Raw genomic sequence first — 18,951 nt, 5'->3', positions numbered from 1 at the left:
CCAAAAAAACCTGCATTCGTAACGATCGCCCTATCTGATCGTTAGTACACCAGTACTAGAGAGCCCGTAATGACAATTCATGTGAAAATATATGAAGGAACAAGCGCAAAACTTATAAGATGGCAGAATGAACAATTTTCATGTAATCAGTATAGTATTTGTATGAAAAAAAAATTGTGCAAAAAAACAATTTAAGAAAATTGATGAACGTTTGTCCGATTTTCTCATTGTGTGTACCAGGCTTTAGATGTGGTGGATGCAATATTTCCCATTTTTCTGATTATTTTATTTTTTTTCTCACTTCATTTGCATCTGTAAACTTGCAGGTGGCTGCTCTCACTCCCCTGCTGTATCTATGGTAGGTGCTATGGTTGTCACCCAGGCTGAACATGTCTTTCTTTGGTATACTTTATTATATGGGGTGTGAGGGGATCAGTAGTTTACACACTAAAGATATATTTGTGTGTGACAACTCAGCTGAGTTTTTAACTCCTTCGGTTGCTCCAACTTATGCTGCAAAGGTAGAGGAGGGAGAATTACATATGCCTTAGTCATGATGCTTTGCATTGCAAAGTGGCAAAGATTTACCCCACTGTTGTGCTCAGCGGGCTGTACTGAGCTGAATGGGGGTGCCCCGCAACCTGGGGTAACACAGGCAGTGAGGAGGCAATACAATGCTCATGCTACTTTTCTATTAGATCTCATGTACACTGAGCTTTCAGACCCGCTTCCTGAGGTCACAGGACTTAGGTGCAGATCGAAGGCACAGGCTTGCTGTCCTTGATAACGGCAGTTAAGTTCTATGTAATGCTGAAAGCTTCTGTGGCTGGATGTTGCGTGGAGTGGTGGTAATGTTGTTGTTTTTTTTTGTCTTTCTTTCTATAAAATTTTTTTAATAAAAATTTGATTAAAAAAAAAAAAAAGTAATTTGTACAGCATTTCCAGAACTTCCTCTCGGACATGGAATAAAGCAATTTTTTTTTTACATTCTATTTATTAGTATTTTACATAGAACATACAAAGTTGAAACAAAAGACATAACAATCTATGACTTCTGCCAGAACAAGCCAGGTAGTCATCCAAAATACAAAAGAGAGGAAACTATGCACGTGCTGCACAGTGACCATCAGTATACATATACATTCAGGAGATAAGACCCCCCCCCCCCACTCAAGAGAACATACATCCTACAGGTTACAAAGAACATCCACCATACCAGTTCCTCAGATAAGGGCACGGTGTCACAAAGTCCAGGACATGAACAGTTCTGTTTTGGGCACCAATCCACAAAAAAGAACATTGGGGAACTGGAGAAAGTACAGAGAAGGGCAACTAAACTGATAAGAGGCATGGAGGAGCTCAGCTATGAGAAAGGATTAGAGGAACTGAATTTATTCTCTCTTGAGAAGAGGAGATTAAGGGGGGATATAATCTCCATGTATAATACATAAGGGGGGATATGATCTCCATGTATAATACATAAGGGGGGATATGATCTCCATGTATAATACATAAGGGGGATATGATCACCATGTATAATACATAAGGGGGATATGATCACCATGTATAATACATAAGGGGGGATATGATCTCCATGTATAATACATAAGGGGGGATATTATCTCCATGTATAATACATAAGGGGGATATGATATCCATGTATAATACATAAGGGGGGGATATGATCTCCATGTATAATACATAAGGGGGGAGATGATCTCCATGTATAATACATAAGGGGGGGATATGATCTCCATGTATAATACATAAGGGGGATATGATCTCCATGTATAATACATAAGGGGGATATGATCACCATGTATAATATATAAGGGGGGATATGATCTCCATGTATAATATATAAGGGGGGATATGATCTCCATGTATAATACATAAGGGGGGATATGATCTCCATGTATAATACATAAGGGGGGATATGATCTCCATGTATAATACATAAGGGGGGATATGATCTCCATGTATAATACATAAGGGGGGATATGATCACCATGTATAATACATAAGGGGGGATATGATCACCATGTATAATACATAAGGAGGGGATATGATCTCTATGTATAATACATAAGGAGGGGATATGATCTCCATGTATAATACATAAGGGGGGGATATGATCTCCATGTATAATACATAAGGGGGGGATATGATCTCCATGTATAATACATCAGTGGTTCATATAGTGAACTGTGTATAGAGTTATTCACCCTGAGGTCATTACAGAGGACAGTCTCCAAACACGAAAAGGTTTCTTCACAGTAAGAGCTGTGAAAATGTGGAATAGACTCCCTCAAGAGTTGGTTCTGGCCAGCTCAGTGGATTGCTTTAAAAAAGGCCTGGATTGATTCTTAGATACACAGAATATAACTGGATATAACATTTATAGGTAAAGCTGATCCAGGAAATATCCGATTGCCTCTCAGGGGATCAGGAAGGAATGTTTTCCCCTGCAGGAGCAAATTGGATCATGCTTTGCTGTTTTTTTTGCCTTCCTCTGGATCAAATGTGGGTATAGGATTATAACTTTTTTTTTTTTTTTAATGGTTGAACTGGATGGACGTTTGTCTTTTTTTCAGCCAGACTATGTAACTCACAGGCCAGCGAGTCTGCTAAGTCGTAGGCAGGAACAGCCTAATGTAATTTTTGTGGGAACCAAAATTCGATACCCCTCAGTCTGCCACCGAATGGGGGGGGAAGCAACCCAGCCACCCCAGACCTTATCAAATTTAAGAGGTACCCCTCTATTCGCATAAGTAGCCTTCTATAATGAGAGGGCCTTATTTATAAGAGCTTTCCTAGCGGCAAAAGTTGGGGCCACAGGTTTCTTCCAAGACAGTATGATAAGTTTACGTGCATAATAAAAAAAGACAGGTAAGAAAAGTACGTATGGCCTTAGTGGGGGCCAAGTCATCCGCTAAACTCAAGAGGCACTGCCATATAGACAGTCCAAGGGGTATAGTAGTGACAGAGTGGGCACACTGAAGCACTCCATTCTCAGAAAACATGTATAAAATCCACCCAGAGCCTGAGCAATGCCAACAGGAGGATGAGTTGTTACCAAATATTTTATCTAGCCTGGCAGGCGTCCGATACCTATGGTGAACAAATTTATAATGTATGAGCTGAAATGAGTCTAACCGGAATAAACATCATTGGATCAGAACAAAAGACATCAGGAATACAACTCAAATTAACAGAATTCTTCCAGGTCCGAGGTAGATAATTACAGTGCCACTGCTACTATACCAGTTGCCTCCAATAGGCAAGAATACCACCCATAGATACCCTTTTTATAGAGATACAACTTCAACTTATGAGAAGTTGATCTATAAGTTCACCTGGAGTTCCCAACCATGGGCACCAAAGATTTTCAAATTTACGGAAACAGCCTCTGTGTTGGTAAATGTACTTCTCCAGACGTAGAGTTTCACCCATGCATTGTACCCACTCTGTATGGGAGGGGGGCGGTAATAATGTTTAGGGCGGTAAGTGTCCAGAGACAAATGCCCAGAACACAGACTGCTTGCGCTCCATCTGCAAAGGATGAATCCAGGGTGAATGTGGGTTTTTTGCATTGTATTGGACACCTTTTTGGAGCTCACTGCAGCATATATGGCTCTTGTTGTGATATGGGTGAAGTTTTTTTTCTTTGGCTTCAGTGGCTGTATAATAAATTGTGTATTCTGTGTTTCTGCAGGTGGTGAAGAACAATCTAAATCCTTGCTGGAAGAAGTTCAGTGTTACCTTGCAGAGTTTGTGCGGGGGGGACTTAAATAAACCTATCAAGGTGAGGGGTGAGATTGTGTCGGACCGGATGACTTCTCACAATTCAGCTGTTTAGGGAAGGGCCCTATCCATGTTCATTATATAGGCTGTCATTGCTAACCTTTCTAATTGAAATGCTACTTGTCTGGCTGTCATGTTGACCCTCTGGCTTCATCGAATTCTGAGTCACTGATGTGGGCTAAGTATATTGAGATTTTTAGGACTCTGGGGTTCATTTCCTAAAATTGGAGTGTGCAAAATCTGATGCAGCTCTGCATAGAAACCAATCGGCTTCCAGGTTTTATTGTCAAAGCTTAATTGCTGAAGTTAGAAGCTGATTGGCTACCATGCACAGCTGCACCAGATACTGAGTGTTCCAGCTTTAGTAAATCTCCCCCTCTGTGTCTTTGTTTTTCTGACTTTCATTTGCAGTGTGCTTTTTGTAGGTATGTGTTTCAAGTAAGGGAGCCCAACATAGCCAGGTAATCAGCAGGGGTACTGATTTACAAGTCCTCTAATGATTCAGGGTCTAACATGAACCTGTATTTTCTCATGGGGTGCAAAGCAACAGGCTAAATGCACGTTGTTGCAATACGGCCATTCAGCCATACATTTGGGTATAATTCTCTACCTGGGAGGCACAAATTCAGTTTACAGCCTCTTACCAGTAGCCTGTCAAAATCAATGACAGGCTGAAGTATGTAGTGACACTACACTGATATAAATGCACATCCAAGTGGTATTTGCGTACAGGGATATATGCGCTACCCCAAACTCAGCCTGTGCACTGTACAATGCACCTGTGACTCTTGGGCAGAGAATTATGCCTGATGTACACTGTACGGCCCTCTTGAGGCCATGTGCCTGAAGCCTATATGTTGCTTTCCCCTTTCTGCATAGTCGCCCTCTCTTCACTCCTCCACAGGAAATTATTTTTTTTTTTTCCATAATGCAGCCACATGGGGTGTGAACAGGTTCCTTAGCCCTCCCCTGACAATGCTACTTACCTGGCTACTGTGCTTGTCCTTTTGAGTCCCCTATGTAGATCAGGAGTTCTGACTTCACTTGTGTGCTTGTTCTGGGTCAGTGACTCAAACTGTCAACATGGCGGCTGGACAACTAGAATTTTCAGAAAAACATGACAAATTTTATTTTCTTATGTTCCATTGCAACTGGGCTCCCCAGAAACTTGCATGTCTCCAGTTCCATGCAGGATATGTGATTAAAGTGACCCTGATGCTTTATTTAAACTTGGAAAACATTTCTAGATATATAGAAATTTGCTGCTGTCTATGCTGCTGATCCTAACTCCCTTTAGGAACCACATTGTTTAGAAAATCTTCCAATCTTCCTTCCTACACACTTCTGGGAGTGTTCGATTCCTAGTCCCCCCGCTGTTTGCTGTGGTTCCTTCCACCAGCCACTTTTGGGTCAGTAGTTTTTTTGCCCATGGAAGGAACCACAGCTCTCAGTGGGGAAACCAGGAATCTAACACTCCCAGAATGGTGTTGGATGATGATTCTGCACACTCCATGAAGAGGGCGAGGATCAGCAGCTTGTGAGATAGGGAAGAATGATGTAGCTTTAGAGGAAAATATTTTTTTTACTTTTTCTATTTGCATCGGGGTTGCTTAAAAATAAATTTTGTGTTTTTATGGGTATGTACAGTCAACTAACCCAATGGGTTATGGACATGTTGAACTATATAAATATAACTTTTTAATATATTTTTCCAGTTTGATGCATGTTTTAATACATTTTAGCATTTTAATTGCCATAATTGGTACTTTCAGGACAGAAACCATCCTGCTGTACAGAGTCTGGTCTGTGGTGGTGTCTCTCTATTGTAAAAACAAAACATTCATAAGCAGTAGTTATTATTGTTAGCTTAGGTTCACATTACTGTGGCTGCGCTTTGATCTGATTTTCAGTACAATTATGTAGTGCAACTTGGTTGCGTTTTTTGATTTGGTTTGCATGTTCCATGGACCTTTTTTCCAGAATCTGCATTGATGTGAACAAACACCATTGAAAACAATCCGAATTTTGTGCGACTCAAGTCGCAGCTGAAATTACACCAGTGTGAACCAGGCCTTAAAAAAAAAAAATTACATTTTTACTTTTTGGGACCAAACATGGTAGATATATTCTTCTCAAAAACACATACATCACCTTTTAAAGAGGACCAAGATTCTACAATTGTTGCCTTCCACTTCTGCTGGCTTATACCAGCGATGCGATGAAGGTAGTTACAGAAACAAAACAAAAAATCATAAACTGCACCACAATGATTGATAAATGACTGACTTTAAATGTGAAATATCTTCTTTAACGGGACTATGTCAGGAAGGTTGCTTTTCATCACAGCCTCTGCCTCCATCCAGTTCTGGAGGCTACCGTGGCCTGACTTGTCGGAGCAGAGCTGATTCAAGGGCAGATCAGTGTATAACCTCACACACAGGACTCTACCTGCCTTGGAACTAGCCCCTCACCTGGTAGTCAGGCAGTCGCAGCCTCCAGCACTGGATTAGAGCTTCAACTGTGTCAGTGAATGGCCATGCTGGTGGTTCATTTTGAAAAATTCTACAATGTAATTAAAAACTTTTTATGTGTCTGGGCTTCTGTATCTGTTTCGATGTCAGGTCTCAGTTAGCGATCACGATGACAGCTCCAGCTGCGATCTCATAGGAGAATTCGAGTGCGTCACTTCAAAGCTGCTGGGAGCTCAGGAGCAGCCGGTGAGCCCTATAACCTCTTCTCACTGCGTGCCTCTCTTTCTCTAGGTTCACTGTACAGATTATGATAGCGATGGCTCACATGACTTGATAGGGATATTTGAGACTAACTTGTCTCAGCTGCAGAAAGCAGGAGGAGGTTCCCCGGTGAGCTCTCTTTAATGTTTTTATTCACAATCACGTAACTTTGCTACTTATCTCCTACTCTGCTATGAATGCATCCAGGGCTGGATTAATGCACAACCAACATAGGTCATAGCCGAGGGAATCATGGTTACCAGAAAAGGCACACAGCCACCCAAACATAATGTTGCTGACTGCATCTATACACCTAGAACAAAAATGAAGAGACCGTTTGCCCTATGGTTTTTTTTTTTGTTTTTTTTTTACTGTTGCTCAGCCTTTTTAAACCATGGTCCTGCCAGAGGCGGCTTGGGGTTTTTTGAGTAGTAAGTCTTGCTAGATCGATCTCCCTTCTGAAGGTGCCTGTATAGATCCGGCAGCAATGTCACCTGGCAGAGCGAGCAGGACTAGTAAAGCCTCTCCTCCTGTTTCCTATATAAGTAAACACTAGCACCAATAATCGTCTTGGCTGTCTGTATGGGGACAGTCTTCCCACTGACCACCAATGTAAGTCAGCATTTTTCCCCCGTTGGCCATTTATGTAATAGAACACGCTTTTCGAAAGCACCCTTGTAAAGTGGACCCTTCCCCAAAGATGGCCAATATACAATAAACCCTTCTTCCAATGACTAACAATGTAAAGTGGAACCTTCTGCCACAAACCATCAATATAAACTGGGCCCTTGTCCCATTGTTCACTAATGTAAGGACTCCTTCTCCTTGTTCACAAATCTTAAGTGGGTCCCTTTTCCCACTGACCACCACTGTAATTAGAGTCCTTCTCCCATTGACCACCAATGTAAAGAGGGCCCTTCTACTAATCACCAAAGTAAAGAGCCTATCTCCCACTGACAAAGTATGCTGGGCCCTTCTCCCACTGACCACCAATGTATAGTGGGTTCTTCTCCCACTGACCACCAAAGTAAGGGGCCAGTCTCCCACTGACAAGATATGGTGGGCCCTTCTCCCACTGACCACCAATGTGAAGATGGCCCTTCTCCCACTGACCACCAATGTGAAGAGGGCCCTTCTCCCACTGACCATCAATGTGAAGAGGGCCCTTCTCCCACTGACCACGAATGTGAAGAGGGCCCTTCTCCCACTGACCACCAATGTGAAGAGGGCCCTTCTCCCACTGACCACCAATGTGAAGAGGGCCCTTCTCCCACTGACCACCAATGTGAAGAGGGCCCTTCTCCCACTGACCACCAATGTGAAGAGGGCCCTTCTCCCACTGACAAGGTATGGTGTGGCCCTTCTCCCACTGACCACCAATGTAAAGAGGGCCCTTCTCCTACTGACCACCAAAGTTAGGGGACCGATCTCCCACTGACAAGGTAGGGTGGGCCCCTTTTCCCAGTGACCACCAACGTAAAGCGAGCCCTTCTCCCACTGACCACTTTCACATGTTCCTTGGTGATTTAAAAAAGTTGGGAGAAGCTAGTTTGTGTAGAGTGGGCAAGACCATCTTTCATCCTTTCCATTCCTAGCCTTGCCAATCAGACTTGGAGAGGGGCACCATATTTAGTCTGAGGGGCACAGTGTATAGATCCAGCCTTGGGTGCATCACAATGGCTAATCACTGCTCTGATGCATGCTTGTTTGGAAAAGCCTGAGGTTCTCAAAACTACTTTTGCTGTTAATCACTATGGATGGGGCTGGTTATGGTTGTGCACCAGTGAAAGTGAACTTACTGAGATGCCTAAATCAGATAGCAATACTTGGTTATTATTTGATGTCAAATGTCTGTGAATTTTGCATAGGTGGAATTCGAATGCATTAATCCCCAAAAAAAGCAGAAGAAGAAGGGCTACAAAAACTCTGGGATTGTTCGAGTCAAGTTTTGTAAAGTATGTTGTTTTTTTTTTTTTTGTTTTTTTTTCTCTTCTCTGTAATGTTTTGTCTCTTGATGTGTATTTTAAGTCTAACTCCAGCCAGAATCTTTTCAATTTTGAATAGAGTAGAGAAGGGTCTGTGTCAGACTTTTACTGCTGGTTATTGACTTCACTGCGGAGATTTCCTTTCTCTGTGGGGCACACCAGGACAAGAAATAAGGGGAACGTGGTAACCAGGACAGATGTGTTGGCCTGTCTGTGGCTAATTTACCCAGACTGTGTGGTATTGCTTCTTTAAAGGAATCAAATCATTTTGGCATATCACTTCTGGACCTGCAATATTTCAGCACATTGGGGCTACTTGTAAGCACAACTCTGATTAGGATTCAGGAATTCTCATCCCTGCACATTTTCAGGTTACTGTCGACCAGCAATGTTACTAAAGTTCACCCCATATAACAGGCGAAACTTCTGTTCCTTCCAGGTCACAGCTCATGCGCATATTCTTTTCGGTAAAACGATCGTACAATTTGACCATCATTGAGTCGAAAATCAGTTGTTTTTCACAAATTTTCCAACATGCTCGATCACTGAAAAGGGGAGGAACCACGAAAATCGGCCAGTGCTATTGACCCTCTAACAGAGCAAAAATCGGTTGATTGTTCGAATTTCTACCCATGTATGGCCAGCCTAAGGGACAAGCTAGTCTCAGGAATGCTTCTGGTCCAGATTAGTCTCTGGGTGCTACTAGGGACCAGTATTATCACCTATGAACTAGCATGTCTGTGTTGGCTACTAGAGACAAGTGCCAGGACAACGTAATCCAGCTCCCAGGGCAAAGATGCCAAACCTTCCCTTTCCTGTTCAGGACGTGTGCAACCCGTAGGTCCTACTGGCTCTATCCTTGCTGCCCCCAGTGCTGGGCTGACAAGAGTAGTGATGCTGCTGTCACTACTCCTGTCAGCCTTGTAAGAAAAGGAACTCGGGGTACCTACATCCCTGCAATAAACAATTGCACCCAGCGCAGTCGCCCCTCCCCCACCTCTTGTTTGCGTGTGATATTAGATACAAGTTACTCTGTGTATGCATGTCCATTTGTGGCAACCAGCAAAATGACCTACAGAAAAAAATCTTTAAAAAATAATTTACTGCATATTTTCTAGGGTAATGGCAATATACTGATGTCTAATGGTGATTGTTCTCTATCTAGATAGACGTGGAGTATTCCTTCCTGGACTATGTGATGGGTGGCTGCCAAATCAACTTCACTGTAAGTAATTGTATAACAATTAAGATCATTTACATTTTTTTGTGTATATTTGTACTTGTTGTTTTGTATTTAATATAAATGTACACAAAGTCATCATTTTTCTTGCAATGCAGTTATTGTACAAAGTTTTGATGGGACATAGATTTTTTTTTTTTAATGACTTAAAGCTGATCTTCAGGCATACGTAGCCCCTTCCAGAATTAATCACTGATTTAGATAAAATTTCAACTTTAAAAACCCAAATTATACACTTTAATCCATGAACATGTGACTTGTCGGGTCCTGAGTCTCCTGTCCTCTTCACTGCAGAGGAGGAAGATTCTTGTTTGGGGATCTGTGCTTTTAGAAGGCATTTTTTTTTTCACAACTGAAAGGGTGAAAAGGGAATGAGAGATTTCTGCCTAAAAATGGGCTTTAAATTTATTAGAACTCCATTGAGTGCTATTTGAAACTATTATTATTATACAGTATTTATAAAGCGCCAAAGGTTTGCTCAGCGCTGTACATTACAAAGGGGGACAGAACATGTGACAGAACAATACCAATACAATGCAAAACATGAGGGGATCGAGGGCCCTGCTCTTTCGAGCTTACAATCTAGGAGGGAGGGGATAGTGGTACAGGAGGAGATAGCTGTGGGGGATGGAGTGGTAGGAAGAGTGGAGGAGGTCGGCAGGTTAGCAGGGGGTGGGGTAGGCTTCCCTGAAGAGATGGGTTTTCAGGGTGCGCCTAAAGGAGAGGAGAGTAGGTGATAATCTGTTGAGTTGGGGCAGGGAGTTCCAGAGGATGGGTGACACCCTGGAGAAGTCCTGGAGGCGGGCATGGGAGGAGGAGACCAGGGAACTAGATGTCAGGATCCAGGTGTTCTGCGGCATCGCGTCGGGCGGCGCATGCGCAGAACACCAACTCTCTCTACCCGGCGGGCGGTAGGACCTGGCCGCGCATGGCAGCGGCGGGGTTCACGCATGCGCACTCGGGATCACGGACGCGCGCCTGGCACCAATGACAGCGGGAGGCGGGCTATTTAAACGTAGGAACAGGTATGTTAGTTGCCGTTTGGTCTTGTATCCTGTTCCTGTGTTGCTGTATACTCCGTTGCTGACCTCTGCTTGTTCCTGATTCTGCTCTTCTCCTGTTTAACCCCTGGCTTGCCTGACTACTCTTCTGTCTGATCCCTGGTACTGTATTTGCCCGCATCCTGCTGAACCTGGCTTGTGACCTGACCATTCTTAGCTCGCTCCTCTGTACCTCGCTGCCCGCATAATACCGACCCGGCCTTTCTGACCACGCATACCGTACCCGACCATCCATCCATCCGGTTTGGATCAGACCCGTGTATGTCTGCCTCTTCCAAAGTAGATTCCGTTCCTGCACTCCCCTGTCAGTATTCTCTACCACCGCAGGACGCACTCGGGGGTCGCGACCTGGTTTCAGTCTGCACCAAGTCTATCCCCACCATCAGGGGCCCTGGTGAACAGCAGGCTGGGACTTAGACCCCGCGCCCTGAGAGCGTTCGTGCGGTGGGCTGCTAGAGACTCTGCCAGGCGGCATAACACTAGAGAGAAGGAGGTCTTGTGAGGAGCGGAGTGTGCGTGTTGGGCGGTACTTGGATATTAGGTCAGTGATGTAATACGGGGCAGTATGGTGGACAGCTTTGTACGTCAGTGTTAGGATTTTGAATTTGATCCGTTGCGCAATCGGAAGCCAGTGGAGGGATTGGCAGAGGGGGGTGGCGGAAACGGAGCGGTTGGAAAGGTGAATGAGTCTGGCAGCCGTATTCAGGATCGACTGAAGCGGGGATAGCCTGTGGCAGGGCAGGCCAGTGAGGAGGGAGTTGCAGTAGTCGAGTCGTGATATGAGGGAGTGAATGAACTGTTTAGTGGTTTCTGGAGTTAGGAACGTGCGGATTTTGGCGATGTTGCGGAGGTGGAGTCTGCACGAGTTTGTTAAAGATTGGACTTGGGGCTGGAAGGATAGGTTGGAGTCCAGAATGACACCAAGTACTCTGGCCTGCGGGGCGGGTTTGATGGTGGCGTTGTTGGATGTAGTCAATGGGGGGTGGTGTCCGGGCTGGGGGGAAGACAAGAAACTCGACCTAAGGAGCCCACCAATGCAATTTCAGAATAACAACCCTTTCTGTGAATAAATATTAATTATAGGGTTCATGTGTCTCCGTCAAACATGTGGAAACATTACACAAACTAGGAGCTGTCATCAATTTTTCATGTGAAATTTGTACTTGTCAGGATCAGTAACAAAAAAAAAAAAAAACCTTTCCTCATCTGCTTTATTTGCCAGTCATGATGGTGCATATGGTTGACACACTCAGCATGACTACTTATAACTCTCAATGATCTTGGAAAGATGGACACTGATGAATGAATCCAGGTGCCTGGTTTAGTGATCAGATCATTTTCTATTTAGCAACCATCCTAGCCTAAGAAAGAGACAATTAATATGTCAAAATCCATATACATATGACCCCCTTCTCTCTTTGAATGGATAACAGAGCTTATAAATATATTTTCTATGAAAAATATACCTACTATGTTAGGAACTTTATCCATGTAGACCATATGGCTTCAAACTTCCACATAGAATGTACGATTATTTCATGTATATGATGATTGCATTCGACCCCCCCCCCCCCCCCCACACACACACACACACTTTTTTTTTCTGTTTTATTTGTTCGCCCTGCCCTGCGAGGTGGGTGTTTCTTGTTTTTTTTTTCTTTTTTTGTGTATTTTCTTGTTTGTAAATTGTGGGTAAGAATCCTTATAAATAAAGATCTGAATGAAAAAGAAAGAAAAAAAAAATATATATATGTATCCAATAGCTTTTGCTAGAACTAAAATGATGTATACATGATAAACCAGCTTCTATTCAGGCATTGTATATTTATGCAAGGAACAATAATGTGTAATAAATCCTATCTGATAATTTCAGGTTGGTATAGATTTCACTGGTTCCAATGGGGATCCCAAATCACCCGACTCACTCCATTACATTAGCCCAAATGGAGTGAATGAGTACTTGAGTGCAATCTGGTGCGTGGGGAACGTGGTCCAGGATTACGACACGTAAGTCTGTCATTATGATTTACTTTTTAAGAATCGAGGATGGCTGACTTAACTGAAGTGAACCATCATTGCACAAGGCACTATGTACAGATGTAACAAATCTCCAGTTAAAAGATCGGATCACCCAAAACTAATAATTTTATATTTTGGTAGATGCTGGGGAGTTAACCGCCCTCATGGTTTCTTTGGTCTCTCAGAGACTATGGGGGTTGATTCAATAAAGGCAAATAGACTGTGCACTGTGCAAATGAAGTTGCTCCAGACCTTAGTAAATGAGGTAAAGCTTCACTTTTGCAAAGAATACCCAATCCCATGCAAGGAACATAGGGAAAAAAAAAAAACCTTTTTGCTTGCACATGATTGGATGATGGAAGTCAGCAGAGCTTCAGCTCATTTACAAAGACATGGAGCAATTGCTCTTGCAAAGTGCACAGTCTATTTGCCTTTAGTAAATCAGCCCCTATGTTGGTGGGATCTCAGTTGCATGCCAGCTGTGCCCAGGGGCGGACTGACAACTCATGGGGCCCCCCGGGCAATAGAGGATCATATGGCCCCTGTGTCCTTGCCCAAACTCAAGCCTATGAAAAAAGTACCAGGGGCATCTCATGGGGCCCCCTACGGACCCCGGGCCCTCAGGCAGTGCCCGAGTTTCCAAATGGTTAGTCCGCCCCTGGCTGTACCCATTATAAAGGGCTCCCAGACTCCCTACTGGACAGTTATATATTTAATAATATGAACAACATAACAGGAGAAGTTGTAACACAAAGAGGTTGATGGGAGAAAAAAACTCTCAGGTGGAGAGAACCAATGAGATTTACGTCATAGAGATTTTTCTGTTGGAGAGTATCCAAGTCCCGTAGGAAGCCAGGCCCTGACTCAGGCCATCAGTCTTCATAAGTAACTAAAATATCACTTTTGGATGGAGTTTTTAAGATGTTACATGTTGTAGGCACGAGACCAGAGGAGATATTTTGCCCCTGGTCTCTTCTCCTGCATCATCCAACTAAGTAGATATCCTGACTATAGTCACTACTTCAGATTTTTCATTTTTTGTAATCAAGGACATTCAAAGTCCAGGCCAATAGTTCACTTCTCAATATTTATAAAACAGATTAACATTTTTGCAGTTTTCCTCTAAATTTTAATGCATTTTATTTTTTTTAGGGACAAACTGTTCCCAGCATTTGGATTTGGTGCTCAGGTTCCTCCAGACTGGAAGGTAAGATGGAACTAGGTAAAGAAAAAATAAAATGGCATACCATATACTAGGTAATCCTTGTGTCTTGTCATCGCCAAAACTAGTGAGTAGCAGCGGTGTAACAGTAGCCATAGCAGCCTACATGACTGCTATGGGGCCTAATGTAGGAGCAGAGTTCCATTGGGGTGGATGTTAATCTGAAATTTCCTGATTAGAAGGACTGAAGTTGGACCTCCAGGATCCACCTGTGCAGTAAACCTGGAGACACTATTATTATTATTATTATTATTAATAATGATAATTTATTTTTGTTCAGCCTGCAGGCTGAACAAAGAAAATTGCACAAATTACTTCCACATTACCCGGCACTGTTGGACAAATCTCCCACTGCAGCTATTGTCTTTTGCAAGCTGGCGCAGACAGCTGTCAAGATACCCGAACAGCAGCTGCATCTGATTAAATGCAGCAACTGTTAAGTCGATAATTCCCCATCCTGCTCATTAATTTTTTTTTTTTTTTCTTGACCAAGGGATTTCGGGCAAAGGGCCGCCGACAGGGCCACCCACTGAGCAAATTGAATCAGTGTATGGGCAGCTATTAGAAGCATTTGCTTAGCTGTGTTATCAGTGTACATTTATTGCCCTCTGGATTTCTGATACAGACTGAAGTTTGAATTAGAGTTATAGAGTAATTGTGTGCAAGAGCATAATATTTTGTCACAATATAAAATTCTTTATGGTTATTATTTTTACTACTGTTGTAACTTTTATAGAAACATGGAAAAGTGACAGCTGAAAAAAAACATGTGGTTCATGAAGTCTGGCCGTTTTTTTTTTTTTTTTCTTTTTTTAATACATGTTTTGTATTACTTTTTTTAATCGTAAACTGTTTCTTGTTTTATCCACTACAATGGCCCCTTCCGGTGTTAAGATTAAAGACCTATATTGTCACAGTGGACACTGCCTGATGCTACAGAGAATTAGGTGGAGACTCTCCTCAAAATTTTGCTATGGGGACCCGTGATTTGTAGTTGCGCCCCTGAGGAATAGGACTGATAATGTGTTTCTGATGCAACCAGAATGTGTCATGAAATGACAAAACACAATATACACCGCCCAATTTCATAGTGTGCTTATGATACTACTCTGCCATATTTTGTGATTTGCAGTTCTGGGTGAAGAGTGGCTCAGTTATGGCTGGTTTGTTTAAAGGGTAACTCCATTATTGTCATAAAGATAATAAACAGCATTGCTACACAAAACGTTTTGTAACTTAGTATGAAAAAAAAAAAGATCTTCGTAGTTCACCCTGCAGCCAACTGGTTTTCTAAAATTAAAAAATTCTAGTGTCCTTGTAAGGGGATAGCTTGTACGTTGTCTAGGAAGTAGAAACTGTCTAGGAGTGGATGGAATTGTGCGTTTCAATACAGATTTTATCAGGTAGGACCGCTCAATGGAGTTTGCTCAAATATAATGGCTAAATGGTTAACACTTCAGTACTAGTCATTGGTTCAATCCCAACCATGGTACCACCTGCCTGGAGTTTGCATGTTCTCCCTGTGCCTACGTGGGTTTCCTCTGAGTAATCCGGTTTACACACACACACACACACACAAGACATGCTGGTAGGTTAATTGGCTCCTGTCTAAATTGTCCCTAGTATGTGTATGTATGAATGTGAGTTAGAGACTTTAGATTGTACACCCCTTGAGGGTTAGGGACTGATGTGACTGTACAATATATATGTAAAGCGCTGAATAAATTGATGGTGCTATATAAGTACCTGTAATAAATAAAATAAATATAAAAAGCTCAACACGCTTTACAACCTGCCTGTACCATCTTCTTTAGATCTTCCAACAACCATGTAGTGCAAGAACCTCAAATGATATAGTTTTCAAATGGTTTTCAAATGATATAGTTTTGATAAATCGAAGCGTCGACGTACTGGATATATCAAAACTATAACCACTTGAAGAGCAAGAATTTTCTATGACATTTTGTTTACAAGTTTAAATCTCTATTTTTTGCTAGAAAATTGCTTATAACCCTCAAACATTATATGTGTGTGTGTATATATGTATGTGTGTGTGTATGTATGTATGTGTATATATATATGTGTGTGTGTGTGTGTATATATGTGTGTGTGTGTGTGTGTATGTATGTGTGTGTGTATATATATATATATATATGTGTGTGTGTATGTATGTATGTGTATGTATGTGTGTGTGTGTATGTATGTATGTGTATATATGTGTGTGTGTATGTATGTATGTGTATATATGTGTATGTGTGTGTGTGTATATGTGTGTGTGTGTGTGTGTATATATATATATATATATATATATATATATATATATATATATATATATATGTATATATATATAATGTGAATATGTATATATATTATAAACAAAGACCCTAGAGACTGAAATATCGTATGGTATTTGCACAGCGGTTTTTCAAAAGCAATTTTTTGGGAAAAATACACTTTAGTGAATTAAAAAAAACACAATATATACCACATTTTTTGTAAAATGTGAAAGGGGATGTTACAGCGAGAAAATAGATACCTAACTTGTCACGCTTTAAAATTTGACAAAAATCGACAAACTACGGTTCTTGAAAATCTTCATAGGTGATGCTTTAAAAATTTTTTACAGGTTAACTGTTTAGAGTTAGAGGAGGTCTAGAGCTAGAATTATTGCTGATGTTGCAGCGGGAAAGTGAGAGTTGATGTTTTCTTTTTTTTTTTATTCCGACACCTCTCCTTTTTTAAAGGGATTGTACAATCTTTGTACAATCTGCTTGTAATATGTAAGGTGAGCTTAACTGATTGCTATTTTACTGTTACCACTGTTTAATATCTTTTGGAAGTTAATGATCTGAGTTGAAAAATGGTATACCATCTGTGTCAATGAGCTTTGTGTTTCAATAGGCCTGTGCAGCTTGTTTTTTTACATTGGATTACACTCCTGAAATCAAATTTAATGACAAATATATTTGGCTTGCAGCTGACCTCCTGGCTTGCTTTTACATTGCCTCAACCATCTTCAAGCTGCTTTCATTCCTTTTTGAACGCACAAAAGCCTGTCGACAAAGACCTTTAAGGCCAGTTCACACTACATGCGTTTCATTTGCTTTTTTTCTGCATCCAAAACGCGCAGAAAGTAGATGATATGGTGGTCACTGTCATAGTTCACATCAGTGGTTGCAGTTCTAGTGCGTTCAGATTGCAGAAAAAAAAAGTTGAACATGCTGAATTTTTCTTCTGCACAGAACTGTACTGGAATGCGGTAAAACGCACTGGAACATACCAAAAACGCACTGGAACACACCAAAAACGCACTGGAACGCACATGTCCCAGTTTAAATTGAAGAAAAAGAGGGGGGAAAAATGCAATGGAACGCATCAAAATGCGCCGGAACGTGTCAAAAATGCAAATGCAAAAATGCATCTGGAGCACATCTGGACTGCGTTCCAATAGTATGAACTGGCCCCTAGGACTAGTTTACACTACATGCAGTTCAGTGCAGTTTTTTTCTGCATCAAAAATGCATGCACAGTGTTTTCCATGTATTCCAATGGCCCTAGTTCACAAAAGTGCAGTCAGTTCCAGTCAGTTTCTGGTGCAGAATAAAAAGTAGAACATGCTGCATTTTTTTTCTGCACAGAACCATACTGGAACATCGCAAACCGCATCAAAACTGCACCGGAATGGAGCGTGGTGTGAACTCTAAGCAAAAATGTATCTGGAGTGCTTTTTTTAGTGTGAACTGACCCTTACTCTTTCCCCAGAGTCTCTTTAATCCTAATCTAGTATATATTGTACTTGCAGGTCTCTCATGAATTTGCCTTAAACTTCAACCCAACTAATCCATACTGTTCAGGTAAGATGTCACTGGAGTCCCAATAAACTACTGAATTTCCCATAGGCCCTTTTTTTCATACTAACTGAATGCGCCACAATAAAATGAAAAAAAAAAAAAAATTAAGAGGTTCTAACTCTTCCATGCATCCATCCATATACAGTATTTTTTTAGCAAAATTGGGAAACATTAGAAACTCTGGCATAAGGAATAAATATTAAAATGTGAAAGGGTAAAACCTTTATCAGATTATTACTACCTGTGCCTTCCAGTCCCTGGATGATTGCTCCCCGTATTTCTCGTCTTGCTGTCACAGGGACTGAAAGTTCATTTAAATTCCCTCTGTGGGGTCATGGCCAGCATTACAAGCTTCATAGAAGGAATTACTTTTTTGGTAAATTGGCTGAAATTGAGCTTTAACGGCTTCATGTCTGGACACTTTCACCCCCGTCCTGTCCAGGCCAATTTTCAGCTTTCAGCGCTATCACACTTTGAATGACAATTGCGCGGTCATGCAATGCTGTACCCATATGAATTTTTTAGCATTTTTTGAGACAGATAAATCTTCATTTTGGTGGTATTTATTCACCACTAGGATTTTAATTTTTTTTTGCTATATAAATGAAAAAGTCGAAACATTTTGAAAGTGTTTTTCTTATAAAATTTTGCAAATAAATAATCTTTCTTCATAAATATTGGCCAAAATGTATTCAGTTATCTTTTTAGTAAAAAAAAAAATACCCCAAATTAGTTTATAACCAAAAATACTTTTTAAAACCTTTTTTTTTTTTACATTTTTATTTTTTTTTTTATATTATTATTTTTTTTTTTTAACATACCGTCACCTTAGCAGTACAGTGTCACCATAGTGAAACTGTAGTACTTGTGGGAGGTGATGAAGATTTTTTTTTTTTTTTTACACTGATTGCTCTTACACCCATAAAGGCTGTAAAAGCAACCATTTCTCCTTCTCTCTGGCTGCATTCTTGCAGCCATTGAGAAATACTGAGAGAGCTGCAATTGTTCACAGCTTGTCACATGGCACAAGGCTGTTG

General features: G+C 41.4%; 1 protein-coding gene across 2 annotated transcripts in view; it reads left to right on the top strand.

The window, feature by feature from the left end:
• The window catches only part of CPNE1 (copine 1), a 57,620-nt gene that overhangs the window by 28,181 nt on the left and 10,488 nt on the right, over positions 1–18,951 (top strand). Inside the window, exons 7-13 of one of the 2 annotated variants that reach the window (XM_089673265.1) lie at positions 3,716–3,805; positions 6,567–6,665; positions 8,405–8,491; positions 9,687–9,746; positions 12,696–12,829; positions 13,994–14,048; positions 17,866–17,917. In XM_089673265.1, coding sequence (XP_089529391.1) covers positions 3,716–3,805; positions 6,567–6,665; positions 8,405–8,491; positions 9,687–9,746; positions 12,696–12,829; positions 13,994–14,048; positions 17,866–17,917 — 577 coding nt within the window. Of the gene's footprint in view, positions 1–3,715; positions 3,806–6,425; positions 6,522–6,566; positions 6,666–8,404; positions 8,492–9,686; positions 9,747–12,695; positions 12,830–13,993; positions 14,049–17,865; positions 17,918–18,951 lie in introns of both variants that reach the window. The other variant, XM_089673266.1, reaches the window with a different exon arrangement.

This window comes from Staurois parvus, unplaced genomic scaffold, assembly GCF_062004578.1.
Source record: "Staurois parvus isolate SC_StPar_1 unplaced genomic scaffold, SC_StPar_1.0 ptg000137l, whole genome shotgun sequence".
Lineage (NCBI taxonomy): Eukaryota > Metazoa > Chordata > Amphibia > Anura > Ranidae > Staurois > Staurois parvus.
Note: the sequence above shows the minus strand (reverse complement) of the source record. Positions and strands in the feature narration are given on the sequence as shown.